Genomic DNA, 23,957 nt, shown 5'->3' on the forward strand with positions numbered 1-23,957 from the left:
TTTGGCTTCACTGATGATAGCCGCCTCTCTTCGCCCTTCAAGCAAGTTGAGATCCAACCTCATTTCGCGCTCGTTATCAATCTTGTTCATCATGAGCACTCTATGGGACGGGCATCCAATTTCTGCTGGAATCATAGCCTCCGTTCCATAGGTTAGGCTGAACGGGGATTCGCCATTGCTGGTTTTGCTTAATGTCCTGTGCGCCCACAGGACATTAGGTAGCTCGTCGACCCAAGAATGGGATTCTCCCTCCAAACTTTTCTTCAGCCCATTTAGCAAGCTTTGGTTCGCGCGCTCCACTTGGCCATTCCCCTGAGGGTGGTATACTGAAGTGAAAATTTGGTTGATGCGCAATTCCTTGAGCCAGCTGGATATCTTCCTGTCAGTGAATTGTTTGCCATTGTCGCTCACAATTTCCATGGGAAGGCCAAAACGGCATATGATGTGGCTCCAAATAAACTGCTTCATCGCCTCGGCTGTGATTTTTGCTAGTGGCTTGGCTTCAACCCATTTTGTGAAATAGTCTACTGCCACTACCAAAAATTTTACTCGCCCTTGCGCTTGCGGTAGGGGACCCACAATATCGATTGCCCATTTGTGGAAAGGCCATGCGGAGGTCACCGGAATCAAGTTGTTCTTTGGCCGCATGGTGTTTGGCGCATAGCTCTGACACGCTTTGCATTTTTGGATCTCTTTTAACGCGTCCAAGTACATGCCTGGCCAATAGTAACCTGCGCTCATTGCCTTGGCAACCACCATGCGCGGGCCAGCATGTATTCCACAGATTCCTTCGTGTATCTCTCTGATCACATAGCTTGCTTCCTCAGCATCTAGGCATTTCATGAGTGGTCCAAAATAAGAGCGTCGATATAATGTACCATCAAGCAGTTCATAGTTCTGCGACTTGTGTCTTATCTTCCTCGCCTGTGCGCGATCGTCTGGTACCTTTCCCTCCTTCAAGAATTCCATTATTGGAGTTATCCATGATGAAGGTGTTGTATGAATTACAAGGACAGACTTCGCTCCCACTGACGGGTTGCTCATTACTTCTACCCTGACATCTTTGCCAAAATGATCGAAGCTGGTTGATGCCATCTTGCTCAGCGCGTCGGCAGATTTGTTTTCACTGCGCGGAATATGTATGATTCTGAAGCAGTCAAATTGCTCGATGAGCTTTTTCGCCTGCTCTAGATACAGAGGCATGGTGTTCTCCTTGGCATCATAAAGGCCATTGACCTGTGCTGCTACCAAGTATGAATCAACATGGGCCTCTAGCTTTTTAACTCCGAATTTGTGCGCGATGCGCAGGCCAGCCAGCAGGGCTTCATACTCAGCTTCATTGTTGGTGCACTTGAAATCCAACCTGATTGCATAAGTATACTCATGATTTTCTGGATCCACCAGTTTGAGGCCTGCGCCGGACCCTTCGTTGTTTGAAGCTCCATCAGTGAATAATCTCCAAACATTCTCTTCATCATTGGCTCGCGGAGGATCTACCTCGCGCTGAGCCTCTTCAATTTTTCCTTCAGGGATTTCTGCGATGAAATCAGCTAAGACTTGTCCCTTTATTGCTGGACGGGGCTTATAGGCGATCGTGTGCTCTCCTAATTCCAGCGCCCATTTTGTCAGCCTTCCTGAGAGCGCGGGACGCCGCAAGACTTGCTGGATGTTGTAACCAGTCAGAACTTCAATAGGATGACCATTGAAATATCTATGAAGCTTGCGCGACGCGTGTGTTAGTGACAAAACTAACTTTTCCATGATGGAGTAGCGCGTCTCAGGATCTGTCAGCACCCGACTCACATAATATATCGGTGTTTGGATTCCCTTGCGATCCACCAACAACACTGCGCCGATGGCGCGTTCTCCTGCTGACAGGTACAATGTTAGAGTTTCGCCAGGAAGTGGAGCTGTGAGCGCGGGCAGATTTATCAGACATTCTTTTATCTCATTGAAAGCTTGCTCAGCCTCAGGCGTCCACTTGAATTGGCTTTTCTTTAGGCAATTTCTCAATGTGTTAACGAATGGGGTAGATTTGCTTGCATGGTTCGCTAGGAACCTGTTGATTGATACCAATCTACCATTCAACTTTTGAACTTCTTTTATGGTGGATGGCGAGGGCATGTCAAGGATGGCCTCCACCTTCTCTGGTTCACCTTGAACCCATCCTTGGTGACCGTTACACCTAGAAATTTCCCCTCTTGTACGCTGAAAGTGCATTTGCTCGGGTTGAGCTTCATGTTTACTTCCTTTAGGCGCGAAAGGGTTTCTTCGATGTCTTTGAGCATTTGTTTTTCCTCCCTGCTTTTAATCACCAAATCATCAACGTAGACTTCTAGGTTTCTTCCAATTTGCTCGTTGAAAACAGCATCCATAAGTCTTTGGTAGGTGGCTCCTGCATTCTTCAAACCAAAGGGCATTTTTGTGTAACAAAAAACACCCTTGTCGGTTCTGAAGGCAGTCTTGTCCTTATCTTGTGGTGCCATTTGAATTTGGTGATAGCCCTTGTAGGCATCCAGGAAACATTTGAACTTGAATGGCGCCACCGAGTCCACCTTTGCGTTGATGTTTGGGAGGGGGTAACAATCTTTTGGACATGCTTTGTTGAGGTCCTTGAAGTCAATGCACATCCTCCATGACCCGTTGCTCTTCTTTACCATCACAGGATTGGCTACCCATGTCTGGTATCGTATCGGGCGGATGATGTTTGCGCGCAGTAGATCCTCAACTTGCTCATTCATGGCCTTCTCCTTCTCATCCCCCATGACTCTCTTCTTTTGAGCAATTGGCTCTACAGACTTGAACGTGTTGAGAGAATGTTGCGCCAGGTCTCGCGGAACCGCAGTCATATCAGAGTGTTGCCACGCGAAGACCGACATATATGTTGTGAGCAATCTTTTCATTCTCAACCTCGTGTCGTCTGATATCGTAGCTCCAATTGTGATTGTTTGCTCTGGGAATTTTGGGTTGAGAATCCATTCCTCTGGCGCGTTGTCTGCCATTGGAAGTTTCATTCTCCCTTCCCGCGGTGTACTTGTCACTGCGCACAAATGATCTCGGTATACGAACGTTACACCTGTTGGTGTTGGGAACCCCAACGCGCCGTGCGCTGGCGACGGTATGGCGTTGAATTGGGCAATCGTTCCTCTACCCAAGATCATATTGTGGCATGAAGTGGTGGGCAAGACCAAGAAGTTGACAATTTCGGCTCGCTTGTGTTTCTCATCCCCCATAGTTAGTTCAAATTGTATTTGACCTAGGGGGTGAATGATTTCGTTTGAAACACCAGAGATTGGTGCATTCACAATTTCGAGCCTTGCTTGGTCTGCTGGATCCAACTTCCTGAAACATTGCTCATACATGATGTCTGATTCACTGCCAGTGTCCACCAGGACTTTTGACACTTCATAATGAGCAATGTGTGTAGTGATGACTAGAGGACTGCTGATAGAAGGGCCTCCCCTGATTCTTGGGAAGATTACTTGTTGCTCGCGCCAATCTCCTTGGACTTGCGCGCTTCTCTTTCTCGATCGTTGCCCTTGCCTTCCTCCCTCGGCTACACAGATTCTTTTGAACTTTTTGTTGGCTGGGGCTCCTTCTGGTTGTTCATTTTCTGGTCTTGGGTTTTTCACCAGGTGAGCCAACTTGCCTGATTTCACATCTTTTTCAATTGCATCCTTCAAATGGTGGCATGCATCGGTGTTGTGCCCTGTGGACTTGTGAAACTCACAATACTTGCCACTGTTTGATGGTCCCTTATAGTGTAGTGGCTTGGGGCTTTTGAACTGGACATTCTCAGTGCTTAACACTTGTGAAGGCGTTTTAGTGAGGGGGTCCATATTCTTGGTAGAGGTCTGTTAGGATCTCTGCCACCTTCCCTCTTGTCACCCTCTCCGCGATTACGAATGTCTTTTTGGGGCTGGGGTGAGCTTGGTAGCGCCTGCTTTTCTGCGGGAGAAAAACTGGTTTGTTGCAACCTGGACCATACAGAGTTTTGTTTGCCCCTTCTTTCGTTGTTGCGCGGTGCCTCTGCTTGATGCCCTCTTTCTCTTGCTCTATCTTGGGCAATTTGTATTTCATTTCGCGCGAAGACTCGCGATGCTTCCATTAGCTTAGCCCAAGTGGTTGGCATGCCATCTCTGCTCACGAGAGCTCTGCGGAGTTGATCACTGCGCGCACCTTGTATAAAGGCCACGCACAAGAGTTGCTCAGTGATACCTCCAATGGCAAGAGATTCCTGATTGAAACGAGTTATGTAGTCTTCAATCGTTTCATCATTCCTGCGCACGCAGTGCATGATATCATCAGGGTCGCGCGTGTGTCTGCGCTGCTGTACGAAGTGAGCTTGGAACTTTTCCAACAGCTCTTCGAACCCATCGATTTGTCCAGTCGGCAAGCTTTCGAACCAGACACGCGCCGCGCCCGTAAGGCAGCGAGCAAACATGTGACACCATGTTGGCATCGTCCAGCTTTCTAGGTTTCCAGTGTTATAAAAACCTTGTAAGAAATCGTCTGGATCTGTTGTGCCGTCATATTTGCCCAAACCACTTGGCATCTTGGTTTTGTGCTGAATGGGAGCCTTCGCGATGCGCTCAGTGAATTTTGAATGCTTCACCAAGATGGCTGGCCTGTATGGTGTGGTTACGTACACTTGCCCTCTCACTGGTGGGCTGTACGGTGTGTACAGATCCATATCGGCTTTGACTCCAGGCGCCATGTTGATGTGCGCGCGGAGCTGTGAGCCTCCTGCATGAGTATCTCGCGTCTTCCTCATGCTGTGCACTTCTTCATCACTAAACTCAGCGTGTTCAGTGTGAACAGAGTGACCATCTTCCGGCGCGCGTGCCCTTTTTGTTGTTCCTTGAATGGTTTGCTTATCAAACGCTAGCCTTTGTGTTAAGTCAGCTAACTTTTTGTGTTTGACCAGCTCATTGTACTTGTCCATTAGACGTCGTTGCTCGTTTATGAGCCATTCTTTAGGGTCATTGGTTTCATCTTCTGGACCCATTGGTCCTTTTTGTTTCGCGCCGGTAAGATTTTGGAACGTGAGATCGTCTGGAGGAGTTTCAGTCTGGCTATGAGGAGTTGTGATGAAGGGATGGTTACTGGTGGTGCGCGCAGAATCACGCGGCACCCTCAGAAACTGCTGTCCCTCATTAACATCCTCACGCTCAATATCCTCCAGAACTTGATCGCTGTTACGAACACCAGAAACCATGGTGAAATTTTTTTTAGAGAGAACTGATGAGATTTTGTTGCCGTTGTAACAGGTGATGGCGCCAATGAAGAAACGTGGATCGGCTCACTGGTAGACGATCAACTTTCCTCGGGTATGAGTATGCTATTTCACCGATGGTTCTCCGGAGTATGAGTTCTTCCACCTACAAAACGAGTAGCACCGTGAACTTACCCCTCAGAAAGGGACAGAGGGGTCCTCTTTGGGGTAACCCTCCGGTGTGAGAATAAGAGATTGTAGGAGAAGATAATAATAATCTGAGAGTGAGTAATGAATTGGAATGTATTTTCTTGCTTACTGTTCCCCTTGTGGAGGTGGTGTGGTATTTATAGTGTTAGGGTTTCCAATGATTGGGCTCAGATCCCATTAGGGCCTTTTTGGCCTCCTCCTGTTGCTTTGCGTCACGTGTCCTTAGGACACCTGGTGCTTTTTCATTGATTATTCTCTGACCCAGGTATTTTACCTGACCCATGTGCAATCACGTGGTAGCACATGGGTTTTGCTGAGTTGTCCACCTTTCATTGGCAGCTGTCAACATCAGCATATTCTTATTCCTTAAAGGATACCTTCTGGAAGGTTGTCTGACGTGCACAATCAAGGTTGTCCTTATCCTGATTTGGATAAGGACGAGGTTGATTATGTGCATGTGTGATATGCGCCTATCCTGAGGGTGCGCGAGGTCTTCTCTTTATTCTCACGCGCAGATGTTTCATGCGCAGATGTGATATGCACAAGCATATGTAATATGCGTCACGCGCGGATGCGCCACGCGCAGATGTGATATGCGTGAGCATGTATGATGCGTGAGCATGTGATATGCGCCATGCGCGGATGCGCCACGCGCAGATGTGATATGCGTGAGCATATATGGTGCGTGAGCATGTGATACGCGTGAGCATATGTGATGCGTGAGCATATGTGATGCATGAGCATATGTGATATGCGCCATGCGCATAGGTTTTGGCTTTGTGCCTTTATAATATCTTGATTTCAAGCCTCTTGTCTATATCTTGTGGGTTGACCCGCCTCGCTCGATGTTGAGGCGGGTACATACCTCTTCATTATGTATGAGTTCACAAGGGAAACCACTACATGTCTCAATAATAATATGCATTTGACTAGAAATGCATAATGCATGTATAGGTGTTAGGGGTGTTTAATATTCGGTTTCAAAGTGATTAAAACAAACTGAACAGAGACCAATTAAAACCAACTCGAACATACATCAACAAATACCAAAACAAAGTGCAAACCATTCGCAGCTTCACATACGCAATCAAAATTGCTCACAAAGTTCAAATTCATACTCTAGCTTATAATTTCAACTCAAAAACCAAGTGACAACATTAACAAGCAAGGCGCCTAGCAGTATCTACACTCATCACATAAGTCGTATACGTCCGACGCGGAAATTACTAACCCCTACGCAAACAATTACCGTTACACAAAATAATACAAACAAGATGGTACAATCATGTGAAAGATGTAGACACTGATGAGGTTGTGACCAAACCCAAAAGCAGGCCAACCATGGCTGCACTGTTGTAAGTGCTCGGTTCAGTTTGCATAGAGTTGTTACGTAAGTCAATGAATGACTCGTTTAAAAATGGTCCACCAACAAGTGCACCCATTGCAATGTTAGGGTTAGGTTGGTCTGAATCGAGCCATTGCCAGCCTTTGCACCCGGTGGTCGCATCAGCGGGTATGGAGGCTCCTCTATGGTGCACAAATTGTGAGTATTTTTCACCGTATCCGACAAGATAACTCATTTTCATTGGATTGTCTCCCAACACATAGTTTGCCTAACGCAAAAATAGAATCACATCAGTACCATATAGAGACAACAATTTCGACATATTTACATATAAATAGGTTAAATTTCGTGGAAAGTAAGCCAATTTATATGCATATATCCTCCTAAAGTTTCAAATCTCATATATATATCCTTCAAAATTTCATAATGTCATTTTTGCCATTTCAAAGCGGTAAAAATAACTTATTTACCCAATACATTGAGTAAATGTAAAGGAACAAAACTAGTTGACTAATTTTATTTTATTCACTATGCAATCAGTAATTATAATAATGTTTGAAAGGGATCAATATGATATTGTAAAATTAGAGATTTTAGAAGGATATATATGTAATTGAAATAAAAAAAATAATATCAGCTTAAAGTGCATTTAAATGTTTACTGAACTCTTAAATCATTTTACTGAAAATTACAGATTTATATTTGAACAATATATTTTATAACATTTTTATCAGACGGGTTGAAAATAACCGAGATTTTACTTTTCATGCTACGATTCTCCTAATCATATTGCTTTCAAAAACTGATAAGAGAGTTTTTGTGATCATCTAATGTATCAACTATTTATTAAAAAAATGGACAAAACAAACAAATATTATGTAATCACTGTAAACACTACTTTACCTGTGACATGGCAAATTTTCTAAGATCTGATGCTGAAAAGGAGGCTGAATCACACTGGATTCTTCGGGTCCGTGATGTAAGCATGTAATCACTGTAAACCACGGCTAAAAAGGCAGAAGCTACCGGATGCTGCAAAGCGTTCCAATTACTGATCCATATAAGACCACCTGTGTTTTTAATGGTCAGATATATATATATATATATAGATAAAAGAGAAAAAATGGATAATAGCATTCAACTTTTTTTAATAAAATGCGCCACACAATGGTCAAAAAAGTCAGATAACGAAGATGCCCTTAAAACTTTTGGAAAGACAGTTAGCCACTTTGGATGAGGTGACATGCCAACATGTTATATGTTAAAACCGCTTCCTCAAATTGGAAAAAAAAAATAAGGGCATTTTCGTAATTTGGCATAATTGTGGCAGAAAATAGTATAAATGATAAGAGATTCTTACTTCTGGTTCTGCTTGTTGTTGCTGTTGGGGATTTTGGCAGGAGGCCACACATAACGGCCTCAGCAGTTTTTTTGTACTTTTTGAGGCTTGAATCGGTAGCAACTTTTGAATCAAAGAAGCTTACTCTTGACAAAAGAACCTGGAGAGTTTATGTATTTCCATTATTATAATTTAGCAGATATGATATGGAAATTATATTATCCTAATAATAATCTACTTCAAGTCTTCAACTGAATAAAATGAATCAGGGAATTGTATGCAGTAAAATACACTTTAGGCAACTTTTGACCGGTTTCCTTTGGGCAAATTGGCAAAACCAGAAATTAAACACTTTTCGGTTTTCGTAACCGGCCTTTATATTAGGTGCAAAACAACTGACTAAGAGAGTTACAATCTACTACCACAATAGCGAGTTAACAACCAACCTTACCTTTTAGCTGATTTTACATGTAAATTGCTGATGTGGCACTCATTCATGCAAGTGTCACATACACAAATGATGCTTATGTAAAAGAATTATAAAAGTAAATATAAAAACTTAACCTATATATTTGAAAAAATTATGTTTTCTCCAAAAAACTAATTTGAAAACAATATAAATTTTCACATCAAATGCCATGTGGAATATACATTTACACCAATCATAAATGCGTGACACATCAGCAAAATGTAAGTTGGATTCTATTTTGCTTCTAATATAAAGTTTTGCTAAAATTAGGAAAAGAAAAGTGTATACTTTAACTCACTTTGTGCAGTTTGCCTTTCTTTTGGCCCGTTAGATATAGTCATATAACATAAGTACATAGCACGAATAGATCCATTCATAAGCATGCGGTAAAAGCGTAAAAGTAATAAAAGGATAACCAATTTTACCTGGGTTCCGGGTCATTTATCATCCCAGCTAAACCAAGTAGGACTTCCCCAATTAGCATAAGTTTCACCATTACTTCCAATCACATAATCAAGATACGTTTGATCTTTTGTTGCATGATAAAGCCAGCTGGCAGCCCACAAAAGCTCGTCACCATAACCGGTTGAATTGTAATATTGCTGAACTTGAGGGATGTTTTCACTGTAGGAGCCCCTATGTTGATCCGCGAATGTAAATAGTTCTTTAGCGTGTTTTAAAAGTGTGTTTGAATATGTTGAATCGGATGATTTGAACACTAATGATGCAGATGCCATTGCTGCTGCAGTTTCTGCTGCAACTTCTGTTCCAGGGGTCGATGCGTTTATTTGTGTTAGAGGCCTTTTTTCGGTCATATCTTCGGGTCTATCCCAACATTTGTGATCAACATCTGGATCACCCACCTGAAAAAATGAAACTTAAACCAGGTCAGAAACTCAGAAAGAGTCGATTCGGAGCAGGTGAAAGTTTTAAGAAAGATGGCGGGCCAACCCGTTTAACCACAACCCAACCCAACCCAACATAACCCAAACCAAACATGACCTATTTATCATACAGGCATATCATATATGGATTGAACAGTTTACGATAGAACCCATCTAACCACAGCCCAAACCAAGCACGGCCAATTTAATTTATGGGTATGTGGGTCGGCCCGTTTACCATTCGAACCCATTTAACCACAACCCAAATCAAACATGCCTCATTTAATATACGGTTATGTCGGTTGACCTGTTTACAATTCGAACCTGTCTAGATAAGGTTATGTGGGTCAACCGACATACGGTTATGAGCTTAACAAATTTATTTTTCAAGCCAGGTTCATGTAATGCGAACAATTTTTCTCCAAAAAAAGTTACATATTTTAATAATATGAGCTTAAGAGGTTTTGTGCATGAACCATATTGATTGAAATTTTAAATATTATGAGTTAAGAGGTTTTGTGCATTATAACACACTTTGGGTGAGCTTTAATCCATTCGATCCAGTTTCTTTTCAAGCTAAAACTTTTAATTGACATTTTGTCTCGCTAAATATAAAGCATACCCAAATAGACCATTTATAAAGTAAACGAGTCAAAATTACCACCTGTAGCAAACAGAAATGTGAAGTTATATTATGAGTTTGAAGATTAAGGTTACCTGAATGTAGAGCACATTTGGTTCAGGATGAGCATTAATTAAGAAATCCGTGATCCATTTAAGTGAGTCTTTAGCAGAATCCAATTGATTAGCTTTATTCATCTGATCACCATACTCAAGTATGGCCCATGATAGAACGGTTGCTGTGTACGCCATTGGGAACCCAAACTTCATATGATCTCCAGCATCATACATTCCCTTTGAAAGATCCAATTTTGCTTCTGATCCATCTTGTAGGCCCGAATCACCCCTCCATGATATTTCATTATTTTCCAATTTACCAGCTACAAAAAAAAAATAATGAATAAAAATCCAAATATATAAATACAAAAAGTGTGTAACAAAATTTTCCATCATTGTATATCTGGCAAGAAGTGTCAGGGAACTTACAAAAAATAGCTCCTATTTTTAAAAAAATAAGCTACTCGCCTACTCAAAGTAACTTTGAAAAACTTTCTTTGAATGACAAAGCTCTAGCTTTAAACCAAACACTCTTTTATAATAATCACATCTAATAAGATTTATGTCATTATGTGTGTGTCCCTTAATGTCTATTTACACCTATCAAACACAACTGCAAACTATTTTTACAAACACTACAGCAATCATAAACAGATTTTGAAGGTGTTCGGCTTTTCCTACCATAGCCCTTAGGACTATGATTAAGAGCATGACCATTTAGTCATTTAATAACCTTTTAAAAAGTATTAAAAACAAACTTAATTTAAGTACATGCCATCTTAAAAAGATGGAGGAAAGTTGATCATGAGAGAGAGATTCACTCTTGTAGTCGAAATAATTTAATTAAAAGTCCTAAGGGTTATGATTAGCAAAACATAGAGTGTGTTCTAATACATAAAGTGTGTTCTCACTTTTAGTAGTTAAATATAATATCAAATCATAGTTAAGATCTAGATCTATAAACATACAAACAAAAACAGGCGTTAAAGTTTATGTAGCAATGTCAACAAATCAATAATGTAATGATTATATACTCAATAAGTGAAGTGTATCAATAGTATATAGCACGAAAACAAGTTGCTTCCAAAATCTGTAAGCTTACATTTTTGGATATCAAAGAACTGCAGAGCGATCTTGAGAGCGTCACCGTATTTCTGCGTGACGGCTCCCGGAGGACCAGGAACCGGAGGAGCATCACCGTCATCGCCACCGTGGTGAAACTTGTTCTTCAATGTAAGCCCTAATGCTATTGCAATCGCTCCGACTACAATCAACACTATAAACCACCCCATACATCCTCCAGACTTCTTCTCCTCTCCCATTTTCCCCAAATTCTGAAATTAATCCCGCAAAATCCTCAGATCTGAACTAAAATCAACAATGTATTGCATTTGGTGCCGAGTACTAGTACTTTACTACTTGTAGGTACGGTTACTTGTCCAGAAAGTTCGGTATCAGTATTTTTTGTACCAGAACAGGTACTGTACCGACATTTTGTAATGAGTACTGGTACAGTACCGGTACCGGTATTGTATCAAACCAATATATACCTATACACTACTTAGATAACTGGATCTCAACCCTATAGTACTCGGTACAAAATGTCGGTACATTTAGTTTCCTAGAAATTCGGTATCAATATTTTTGGTACCGGTACCAACATTTTGTAAAGTGCGTTCTAATACAACAGTACTTACCTATGGATTCGGTTCGGTACCAGCATTAACGTATACTGGTACCGGTACATACTGATAATAGATTCGGTTCCGTACCGGTACCGGATCTCATCACTACAATCCTTGTTACAAAATGCCGGTACCGATACCGTTAGTTTTCCAGAAATTCAGTATTAGTATTTTCGGTACACGGCATTTTGTAACGAGTACAGGTAGTGTAATAAACCGGCACTGTACCAATAGATTCGGTCCGGTACGGTTTTAGGTCTTAAAATCGAACGATTTGATGAAATTGACATACCTGAAGTGAATTGGAGGATAATAATGTACAGATCTAACGTGAATTGGTGGTGAGTGTTTTGTGTTTAGATTCAGATTTAGTGAAGGTTTTTGGTGGTTGGATGTATATGTGGTGCTTTTGCAGGAGTGAAAGAAAGACGCTACCTAATATAGAAAATATATGTGCACCGACAAATGGCGCGAGCGTGATTTGGATTTTATTTTAGCAATTTGTGTGTGTTTGGTGGTTTGATTTGATTACTGATTACACTTGACACCTTAGATTATATTATTATTGGTTGCCAGTTGCTTTCGACTCACGTTTACTAAACATCCAACATGGTGCCCGTTACGATCTGTCCAAAACCATTGATGACGTTTTTTTCTTATTTTTAACCACTCATTGTCTCGCAATAAATATTCTGGGTTTACTAACGAGCCCCATTTTTGTAACATAAATGCCTTCCTATTTTTCTTTTTTCTTGTATGATAACATAATCTATGATCCAATAATAATAATAATATACTTAGAATAAGTACATTTTGGCTCCTATTTGATAATTATACATTTGTTTTTTATTTAGTCATGAAAAGTTTGTATTTTGTACAATTTTTGTAATTACAAGTATGCTTTTGGTTAATTTACTTTAGTTAATACAAATTCACGTATAGGAGGAAGACGATTTGATAACCATAAATCGACTAAAAACAACATAAACATATCGTTAATGGCCATAATAGAACATAAAAGTGTAACTGTAATGACGAGTTCATAGTTTGAATTTCGAATTTTTCAAATACCGAAGGCTCCTACTTACAATAAACTTTAAAATGTAGAAAATGAATGAGCACTAATTATTAACTCAACAAGAATTGTATAAATTCAGGAAATTTACAAAAAAAAAATTACAACAAAGCTGCTTATAAGGAAGAGATATATATATATATATATATATATATTATGTTTGTTCTTTATGAGAAAATGGAAGAAACAAAGATATTCATTCATCTTTACAGTAAATAAGGTTAATTACCCTCAGATTATGATCCAAAATCCGCCAACAAAAAGATTTCATCTAGTCATCATCCTTGAATTCCCTGGAGATGTGAATCACAATTTGCATGAGTTATAATATGAGGTGTCAGTTTTAACCCATTTACTTATAAATAAGTAGATTCAAGCTATATTTTATCTCTAACAGGTCAAACCAATATATTAGATTACTTGCCTTAGGAAACTGGTTGAAAGTCGCCCATAGTGTAATTTTATATATAGCCCTCTTAATTCTCTTTTGTCTTTCTTAAATAAAATATACAATTATTGAAATAATATACTCTTTAAAACTATATTCAACACACTAACTATTTAAGTATTTATATAAAAAAAAGGAAATATTAAAAAAAGGATAATTTTGGACAAAAAATGGTTTCAACTTCTTCTAGAGAACACAAAGTATAAATTTGGTTTCATTTAAAAAAAAATTGCATAAAATTATCTAATGATAAAATGCACATCGATTTAGAGCTTTTTTCACATCCGGTGTTAAATTGACAAAATGCCCCTGAATCAACATTAATAATATGCTTTGATAATCCATCTATAGTTTGACTATTTCTACTACATTAAGATGCATTTTTTTTAAATCATTTTACAACTATAGATGTAACAAAAGCTTTAAACTTAGTGACATTTTGTTATTTACAAATTTTTGGCAATTTTTTGACCTCGAAAGTAATTATAATAATGTGTATGCTACACATGACACATTTTGCGCGAGTCATACCTGCGGTCAAGGTACCGAGGTTGTATACCACTGCCTTGACATGTAGTGCAGGTCAAAGCACCCGCACCGTCACAGTTTATGCATTTAGAAACTTCTTTTTCTCCACCTCCAAGCTCAACTGTTACATTACCATTTCCTGTGCAAAATCTGCATGATTCTGGAAAATAATTTGACATCTGTCCAGATTAGAATAACATAGAAACAAATGCAACAAATTTTAAATGATTATTATAAGTTTCATCAATATTTGATTTTACAATGTGATGAGAAGTACATAACTTCACAGTATTAACATACATAAATATATGTTATTCATTTGTTATGTAATATGAATCTTCAAATGATAACATTTGAAGTTTATTATATAACCTAAGTTGATAATTTACTAGAAACTAAAGATTTAAAAAAAACTAGAGTAATTACTTACGTGCTCCGGTTCCATTGCAGGGGAAGCATGGTTGTGTGTTCTCTCGTTTCGCCTGCAGTAAATACATTTACAAAAGAATAGTCTATGCAATGCCAATAAGTTTTGTAATTCAATATCTAATTCAGATTTTGTTCCAATAGTATCTAGCATCAGTTTCGCATATTCAGGTATTTAAATGTTTTGTGAGTGTACAACACACAATCTACTAGACATAGACTCTTAACGGGTGTTTGGATGTGCTTTTTTCAACGATTATTGCACTTTTGAAGAACCATAATCAGATAATCAGCTGTTCCTACTAGGGGTGTAAATGAACCGAACCGAGCCCGACTAGGCTTGAGTTACAAGAGCTCAAGCTCGACTTGGGTTTGGCTTGTGGAGATATTTTAATTAAGTTTTATACGTTATTAGTTATTTTCATATATTTTGAGAAAAAAATTTAAGCGAGCCTAAGCTCGGCTCGAGCTCGTGTAGTACCTTAAACAAGCCAAAGCTTGGCTCAAGCTCGGCTTTGCAGTGTGAAACTAATACATAGAAGTCCAAAAAAGGTAAAACTTAAAAATAGAAAAGACTTGAGCTCGAGCTTGATAACTAGATGAGCTTTGTTTGAGGCTCGGGCTTGGCTTGTCTGCACCCATAGTAAATCATATCATCTATAACTTCTTTTGTAATTTTTGTAATAAAAATTTTTAGGTGTTTTTACTTTTCATCTACAATTGTGAAATTCCATATGGCTAATAACTAGGGGTGTGCATGGTGCGGTTTTTGACTAAAACCGAATCGAAAACCAAACTTTCGGTTTTATGATTTTTTAAAACTGTTCGGTTTCGGTTTTTTCGGTTTTGGGTTCGGTTTGGTTTTAGATGCTGGTTTTTCGGTTTTGCTATTCGAGCCAAAACTTTTTGGGGCAAAAAGAAAATTTTGACCAAAGATATTGAAATTGGACATAATAATTTTTACTATAAATTAATGATTAATAGAATAATTAACCTTTGACCTCAAATATTAAAAGCTAATAAAAGATACATTTGAAATCAAAATTCAAAATTAAAACTACAAGTACTAGTATTATTAGTTATTAACCGTATTAGGAAACCAAACATAATTGTTATTAACCATTTGTTAAAACCAAACAAATAGTCATTGGTAGATTTTGTTTAAATTGTTAGGGTTAAAATATTATGGTTATTTCGGTTCGGTTCTTAACAAAATACAAAACCGAACCAAAACCAATATTTCGGTTTGGTTTATTCGGTTGGGTGCACACCCCTGCTAATAACTAAATCATAATGTTTTTGGTATGGTACATTTTCATTGGTTAATCTAATTCTAAGCAAACAATATTAGAGATTGTCCACATCATTATTATAGTTGAAAATCAAATTAAAAGGAAAGAAGAAGGACGTTAAAACAACATACAGCACTATCAATCTGCGTTTCGTAGAAAATCGGAATGCCGATACCAACGGCAACAGCCACCACCCAGTTCAGCTTTAATGAGGTGAGGAAACCGAGTGAGGTTGTTGAGAACATAATAAAGATGAAGATGAAGATAGATTCAATGGTTGATGAATGAAAGAGAAGTTGCGGATGACATGTTTTGCTTTACCTATCTCAAAAATCAGTCATCACACAATGCGGAATCTGTTCCTTCGTCCGCCATTGACATTGTGGATCATGTGGGCCCACTACAATTTTCAACCAGCGGGTTTGGATGGCTTTATTAACCACGTAGGCAGGCATAGCAAAATCAAATACCTGTATTTGAATTATGTTAAAAAATAGTTACACTCAACCGGTTAAATAGTTTACTTTATAAGTTTTAATAAATGCAACTTCAATAAAAAATAACCAAAAAGTTAATGATTCCATAACAAAACATAATCCAAAATTTAATCCATGTTATTAAATAATGCAAAAACACTCAATTTAAAAAAAATAGTCATAAAGTTTACACCTTGAATGTTAATTGTTGGATTAAAAGTAATTTTGAAAAATTATGGGCCACAAATATCAAAAATTTCTCGAACATAAATCCGGTTTACCGGTAAAAACCGGTATTTTTAGAAAAAAAAAACTGGCGGTACGATGTTCTTGCAAAACGACGACGAATACTGGACTCAAAATATCGGCCTACTATGCAAAATATGGTTTAACCGGCTCAACCGGTCGTTTGAGCCTGTTTTTAAAACACTTGGGAAATCCTCAAAATAACTAATTTCATCGCCATTTTTCATACTTTACCCATGATTTTGGAAAAAGAATATACTTAAAATAGTCATTTTTTCAATCGGATCCGATCAACCGCCGATGAAAAACCATTGACCTGTAAAATCTCACCACGTGTTAACAAGTTCGTTAAAAAACCGTCGGGTCCGACATAATTTGAAAGGTATGAGACTAAAAATTCCGTCGGATTTATTAATATGTTGACACGTTACAAGATTTTATAGGTAAACGAGTTCTTTCACGAATTCCGTCGTATCTATTAAAAATTATGTTGGACAACAATTATAGAGTGCTTATATTGGTATTTTTTTCAAAACCATGGCTAAAGTTGAAAATTGATGGTTAAAATTGGCTACTTTGGTGATATTTCGTATTATAAATTAGCATTGCCAATATACTATACTGCTCGTATAACTTTTGCAAAAACACGTCTATTAGTTTCAGTAAAGTTATACGGGTAGTAAGGTTATATGAGTTGTATAACTTTTGCAGACCACCTTAAACGATGCAAATGTGATAATGGAAAATCATTCCATATAGTATGCTCGTCCCGTGTCAGCGCGCACACACACACATATTTGTGTCTTTTGCACGCCGTAAGTCCCGTAACTTTTCCTCAGCCAGGATGTGGTACATAAAACGGCTTGTATAAAACCTTATTCTATTTTATTTTATTTTATACAGACCATATAACATTTTCTACACATTATACGACCGTATGACTTGTCATTGGTGTTTGTATAGCTTGTTTCTAAATTTATTTATATGATAATAAATAATTATATTCATATAGAATTTATATAAATCCTAAATAACAGGATGTTTAGTCGAATTTGAGTAATTATATAGTTATAAAATGTTGTAACTATAAGTACAACGTTTATAAAATCAGGCCAATTGCAACGTTGATGGTTAACTCAACCGAATCACATAGACATCATAAAATTTCAAGTCAAACCTTTAGAGCATTTGCAATGGCGTCTGCCAACCTCCAGAAATTCGATGTGGTAAAGAACGTGAGAGGTGGTTGGCTCGTGGAGTCGTTAATCTGGACCGTCTGTGGCCAAAGCTTGCGGGATTTGCAAGAGGGTAAGAAAGAGAAGGATGTATAGTCCTTAATTTTGGACGAAAGAAAAGAGTGATCACTTGCGACTCTAGAGCTAAGAAAAGACACTTTTTAAGGGACAGTTGCCGGGCAAGATGATGAGACAACCATGAATCGTCCATGATTCATGCATTGAGGTAACCTTTACAAGCTACTGTCCATTGGTTATCCTCAAGTTCAATAAATACTTTCGAATTTAAAATATAACCACAAAGGCGTAGGGCATATCCCTATGAAGACTACATGCTGAGCAGAATGTATACCAGGTCCCGTTAGTTTTTTCTAACGGGTTCTCACAGTTAAAAGCAAAAGGCATGGACATGGGTCGGCCACGTTTTCAAACAGGCAAAGAAACCATAAACCATTTAAGTAAACATTATTCCCTATCATTTGATAAGAGATCATTTGACATACTTGCATGTACTAATACCAATCAATTTCATCATTCCCATAATAGTTTAATCATATACCAAACAATGCACAGTTGTGGTATAGGTCCAAAAAATGTTCATAAATAATCATCATCTCAAAATGCTCTAGGGCGTCTATCTTTTTGTATTAAACATATTATTGAATCTGTTTCACGGGCTTCAGACTATTCACAAATGTTGCACTCTTATCAAAACCTTGGAGTAAAAGAATCCGAATTGCTTCAATGCCAGTTTGAAATGTAAAATCCAGCTGAAATAACACGGTGACATGTTTATTCATTTACATTTAGCATGATTTCAACCCGTTTACCCATTTGACATGTTTCCCTTGTAGTTACATCTTTATCCCGTTACAGTATACCCCAAATCAAACCACTTGTATTGTAATACATAAATTTCAAATGACGTCAACACTGGACCCACTGAACCCATTTGACCCATTATAGATAAAACAAAACCAAGATCAACCCATTATTATACTTTTTACATAATTTTGACCCGTTTGACATTTTTCTTTATAGTTGCAACTTTTAATCTCACACGTGTGGCCCATTATACTAAATATATGACCCAAACCCATCTGTATATAATCAAATCAAAATTGCCACCTTCTAGTGCTATGTCAGTATGTCACTTACCTCCTCACTTTCTTGTTTGTTAAATCTTCGAAGAACATAGCTAGCAGCTTCCATCTTGCCAGGTGGCCTCCCAATGCCTACAGATGTCAGCCACTCATTACTACGTAATATATTGATGATCATAAAATATGATTGGTAAAAAGAATTAAAAAGAGATCAATAACCTATTCTTAACCGAGGAAAGTCAAAAGTCCCTTTAAGGTGATTGATCACACTCTTCATCCTTCAACAACATAAACATCATTAGTAGCAGGGTGCTATAAAGGTCATCCACTTAATTACAGTCTCCTAAATTGATTTTTTTCACTAAAATTGGATATATATATATATAGGGTTAGTTTCATTACAGAACTCCAAAAAACTTAAGAACTTTGAGAACTCATAACAACCAACTATTTTTTTTGAAATTTTTTTATATATTACTATTGTCAGAGAGTAGTTTTATCATATTTCTAAAATAAAATTTTCATTACATATGTAAATCACAAGTTTACATATGTGTAAAATTTATGTAATAACAAACTTACATATGTGTAAACAAAAACTTAAATATGTCTAAAAAACTAATATTCATAACTGTAATCGTAAAGATAGATATAAAAACTGATAAATTACACTCAAATAACATGAATATACAAAAAGTTTTATAAAAAACGTTAGTTATTAAGAGTTCCTTCAAGTTCTTAAATTATTTAAGAGTTCTGTAATGATATTCATCCTATATATATATATATATATATATATATTTATATCTAACATAAAAAGCATCACCGATCAAACAGATCCAACCCATGCGTATATAATTTTTTGAACCATTACCTAACCCGCCCGACTAGCCCATTTGTCTCGTATAGTTACTAATCATGTGTATTTTGTATTCGGTGTTGAACCGTCATATTAATTATCTAACTTGTAACTTGTGAATTTATCTCAACTAAGGTCCAAACAGCAATAAAAGCAAGTAATGGTGTGATGGCATTTACCCGTTGTGTCCCCCATGTCCACCTTTTGGCAATAATCGTAACTTTCCAAAAGGCAAATCTAAGTCATCATAAATCTGCAAGTGATGTATCATGACTCATGAGTTCAAAGTATATAAAATGATGATACCAAAAAACAAAAACATTTTAGAGAGTTTACCAAGAGTACTTGCATTGGTGGAATCTTATAGAAGGAAACAATTGCTCCAACCTTTTTAAAAGAAATCAAGAAGTCTGATAAACCTTTTTAAAATAAAAAGATAAGATAAACAGAAACAGGTGCATGATCAGATAAGCTTACTTACAGACTCACCACTAGCATTCATGAAAGTTTGTGGCTTAGCAAGAATCAACGGAGTATTTCCAATACATCCTAAATAATAATAATAATAAAAAAACAAATGTCATAAATCCAATACTGAAATCCCTAATGCATCATCATCAAGAATGAGTTTTATGCATTTATAACATTATGGTACACAAACAATTAAATCAAAACCAGAAATTTTAAAGCTTTAGTAAGCGCTTTAGTTTGAATTAAAGAAAATGGATACTTGTAGATTCTAATTCATGAAATTATTTAGCTTTAAAATTGTTTGTCCGTATTGAAGCAAGTAACTTTGAGCTCGTATGTCAAACTTTGACATGATAACTTATGAGAAATGCAGAAAATGTTTATAGACCATACATATTATAAATAACAACGATGAAATCAATCACATACCTTTGCCAAAAAAAGCTTTAAAGGAAACACTGCTCATACAGATACCCTCAGCTTCTGCTATTGCATCCACCATTTCAAAACCAACCTGCAAGTTTCAATCACATACTTATACATCCAAAATCATATCAAAAGCATCATTTTCATTGAAATAATTACCATGAACAGCTAGCCAATTTACGACACTAATTTGATTAAAATTTTAATGGTTTGATGCTATAGTTATGATAAGAGCTTGAATTTGGTCAAATTTCGGTCAAAATCTTCAAAGTATTTAAAAAGTTATACATATTTTGAAATATTATATATAAATGAGTGTGTGTGTGTGTGTAATTTTGAAAATATTACTTATGCAATCCAATTAATTCCAATTGATCACTATTCGGTACCTTGGGGTGCAAACGAGCCGAGCCACTCGCAAGCTACTCAAGATCAGATCAATAAAAAGCTCGAAACGAGCCGAGCCTAAGCCTCAGTTAAAGCTTGTTTAGTTATTGAGCCCAAACTCGAGCCTTGTATGAGAGGATAGTTTAGCCTCGTCGAGCCTTAACGAGCCTTGCGTATTTTTAAATTTTAGCTCTTTTAGACTTCTATGTACTAATTTCATTCTACACATTGTACACAACGACGAGCTGAGCTTTGGCTAGTTTAAGGTTTTTCCAAAATATATAAAGATAATAAAAACTGTATATATCTTAATTAATAAACGAGCTGAGCCCGAGCTTGAAAAATGACTCATGAGCCAGCTAGGCTCGAGCTTTAAAAAAAGAGCTCAAAACGAGTCAAGCTCAAGCCTCATCAAGCTCATTCTTAGCTCGTTTGCACATGTATAAGCACCCCACCGCCCAACTAGCGCCTAGCGAGTTCTACAACATCAATTCTGCCCTATTAATTTCAATACACAATACTCAGATATCTAAATAGTAACAATCAAACATTCATAACTTGGACAAATTATTCATCATTATCACTTCCAATTCCCACCTTATAACTATCTGCCTACATTTGTCCTAAACTCTACAAATTCCATAGTAATTCCACAATTATTCAACAAAAAACAATAACTCATCCATATTCATAAAGCAACCTAATAGTTTCATGTACAGATAAATAATAAGAGTACAGACATTGTTTCGATCATATACGTATACATTCAAAAACATATCAAAATCATCACTTTCATTGAATTAATTAAATAATTACCATAAGCAGAAAATTTGCAACAATAATTTATTAAAATTTTACCAATTTGATGTTACATACATAGCTAGGGTTTATCTAGAAATTAAATTCACAGTAATTCCACAATTATTCAACAGAGAATCAATAATTCAATCATATTCATTAAAATTAGCCTAACATATATATGTATTAATAGATATAAAGAGTACAAACATTGTGGCGTGTGCGGTTATATAACTTCCCAGGGTTTCCAAGCCCTACAATCAGCCACGGATATTGTTTCGGCGGCTTATTAATAATATTATTAATATTATTATTATCCTCCTTCGGTGATACAGTACCGGAGGCAGACGCACCGGGATTAAGAGCTGCCGCGGCGGATGAAGACGAAGAAGATGATGATGATGAATGCATTGAAATGGTGGTTTTGTAATAATAAGATTGAATGTTGGTTTTATAATAATAAGATGAGAGGAATAACCGGCGGCAGCGGTTGAAGGTGGATGATGGCGATGGTAACGACGGTGATGATAGGATTCCGGTGGTAATGTTCATGGTGGTTACAAAATTATAGAATTTGTGACGAATGAAACCACAAAAAGGTGGGTGGGTGGGTATGCTGAGCCCAAAAACCTCCAAGAACCGGTCCTGTTTAAACCCGCTTAACCCGTCTCAGGTTAAGCCCAAACCGACCCGAGACCGATAATCCGATATGACCTAGGACCAGACCTAAGAAGGCATTTACGGGTGCAAATGCGCTGAACCCGAGCTCAGATAGGCTTGTTTTGACTTACGAAAGCTTGAGTTCACGCTTGGTTTGTTTTGAGCTCTTTTTATAAAGCTTGAACTCGGCTTATTTATTTTAATATAATGTTGAGAAAACATAAACGAGCCTAGGCTCGGCTCGAACTTGTGTAGTACATTAAACGAGTCAAAACTTGGCTGTGGAGTTTGAAATTAATACATAGAATTATAAAAGAGATAAAAATTTGGTTAAGGGGGTGTTTGAGATTCCTTATCTCACGTCCTTATAACTTTTCAATAAGTTAATAAGTTATAAAAGTGTAACTTATAGAACTTTTCCTCTCACAATATAAGCAATCCCAAATAGGGCTGTTCGAAAAGCTCACGGCTCGAAGCTCGCTCGAAATCGGCTCGATTGTAAACGAGCCGAGCTAGGATTTCTAAACGAGCCAAGCCTGAGCTAGCGCCGACTCGACTCGAGCTCACTCGATAGGCTCGAACTATTTTATTTTAATTTATTATATATATATATACATGTATATAATTTATCTAGTCCAAAATCCAAATATATAATCTGTGGGCTTCCTTTCTCAAATAAATATCCATCTAGCGCAATAAAATTAAAATCCAAAATAACCAGCCAAAATGACCCATTGACCCTTTATAATTCTAATCCTAATCTCACTCAGTCACTCTCACCAGGCAGTCACCACTACCAGCCGCTCAACAACAACAACAAGCTAAACTCAATCAATCAATCTTCCTCTACTTATTGCGGGTAATTAATTAATTCCTCTTTATTGTTATTATTGTTATCAGTCACCACTACCAGCCGCTCGATTGCAATTTTGACCCGGTATAATCGAATTCGAACTCAGTTTTTTGTTTGGTTTTGAACTATCTAAATTCGGTTTGGTTGGATTTTTTATTACAGCCGAAGATCCCCAAACTTAATAAACTGAAACAAACTAATAAACACCGCTAGCTATTAAAACCGAGCCGAGCTTGAGCTCAGATTTTTGGCTCGATTAAGATTCGAGCTCCAGCCGAGCCAGCTCGAAAAATTATCAGGCCTAATCCCAAACACGTTATTAGTTTTCAATAAGTTTATAAGTCATAAGTCGGTGAAAATAAGCAATCCCAAACTTGTCATGCTTAAACGAAATTTCGATACAAGGCTTAGGCTTTGAGGGCTGGAGTTACAACACTAGCAGTTGTCGTCAAAATCAAATCGTTTTCATGCATAATCAGCTCACAAAGCATACATAATCCTTTACAATAAACCCTGAACCCTAATTTGGCTCCTCAACCTCTCCGAACACAACTCCTCCGTCACACTAGTGTTCCAGCAGTCTTATGCACATGAACACCATCGTGTGACACCACCTGACCTTCGTATAAGGTAACTAACTAACTAACTAACTATATTTCCTGATTGAACCTTTGTACATCGTAATTAATCAGAAAGTTAAATATTGGTTACGTGAAAGCCGACGATCATAACACGTTTATTTTACTGAACCAGACACGCCGAAAACCAGAAGCAAAGCTGAAAAGTTAAACAATTTTAAAAGAACTATTTTTTAAAACTACCCGTTTTTGCTTGACTGACTCGAATCTA

General features: G+C 37.5%; 2 protein-coding genes and 1 pseudogene across 3 annotated transcripts; all 3 read right to left on the reverse strand.

Moving 5' to 3' along the window:
- Window positions 1–6,706: 6,706 nt before the first annotated feature.
- LOC143533898 (endoglucanase 2-like) lies at window positions 6,707–11,547 on the reverse strand (annotated as a pseudogene). Its single transcript, XR_013135443.1, has 6 exons — window positions 11,243–11,547; window positions 10,180–10,463; window positions 9,004–9,441; window positions 8,131–8,269; window positions 7,674–7,840; window positions 6,707–7,038 (listed from the first exon to the last, which is right to left on the reverse strand). The product of XR_013135443.1 is annotated as an endoglucanase 2-like (transcript).
- Window positions 11,548–13,042: 1,495 nt separating this feature from the next.
- LOC143533924 (protein disulfide-isomerase LQY1, chloroplastic-like) lies at window positions 13,043–15,839 on the reverse strand. The gene is made up of 4 exons (XM_077028549.1): window positions 15,726–15,839; window positions 14,307–14,358; window positions 13,880–14,036; window positions 13,043–13,193 (listed from the first exon to the last, which is right to left on the reverse strand). The coding sequence occupies exons 1-4, from the start codon at window positions 15,837–15,839 to the stop codon at window positions 13,172–13,174; spliced, it is 345 nt and encodes a 114-aa protein (XP_076884664.1). The 3' UTR covers window positions 13,043–13,171.
- A 2,224-nt stretch (window positions 15,840–18,063) lies between these two features.
- On the reverse strand, window positions 18,064–22,219 carry LOC143533879 (peptidyl-tRNA hydrolase, mitochondrial-like). Its single transcript, XM_077028515.1, has 8 exons — window positions 21,806–22,219; window positions 20,414–20,498; window positions 19,995–20,062; window positions 19,850–19,900; window positions 19,693–19,766; window positions 18,874–18,932; window positions 18,710–18,786; window positions 18,064–18,321 (listed from the first exon to the last, which is right to left on the reverse strand). Exons 1-8 carry the CDS (start codon window positions 22,145–22,147, stop codon window positions 18,208–18,210), a joined length of 870 nt encoding a protein of 289 aa, XP_076884630.1. The 5' UTR covers window positions 22,148–22,219; the 3' UTR covers window positions 18,064–18,207.
- Window positions 22,220–23,957: the final 1,738 nt, after the last annotated feature.

The sequence above is a fragment of the Bidens hawaiensis genome, unplaced genomic scaffold (assembly GCF_021521415.1).
Source record: "Bidens hawaiensis isolate Kalapana, Puna unplaced genomic scaffold, B.hawaiensis_p1.1 tig00009951_1, whole genome shotgun sequence".
Classification (NCBI taxonomy): Eukaryota; Viridiplantae; Streptophyta; class Magnoliopsida; order Asterales; family Asteraceae; genus Bidens; species Bidens hawaiensis.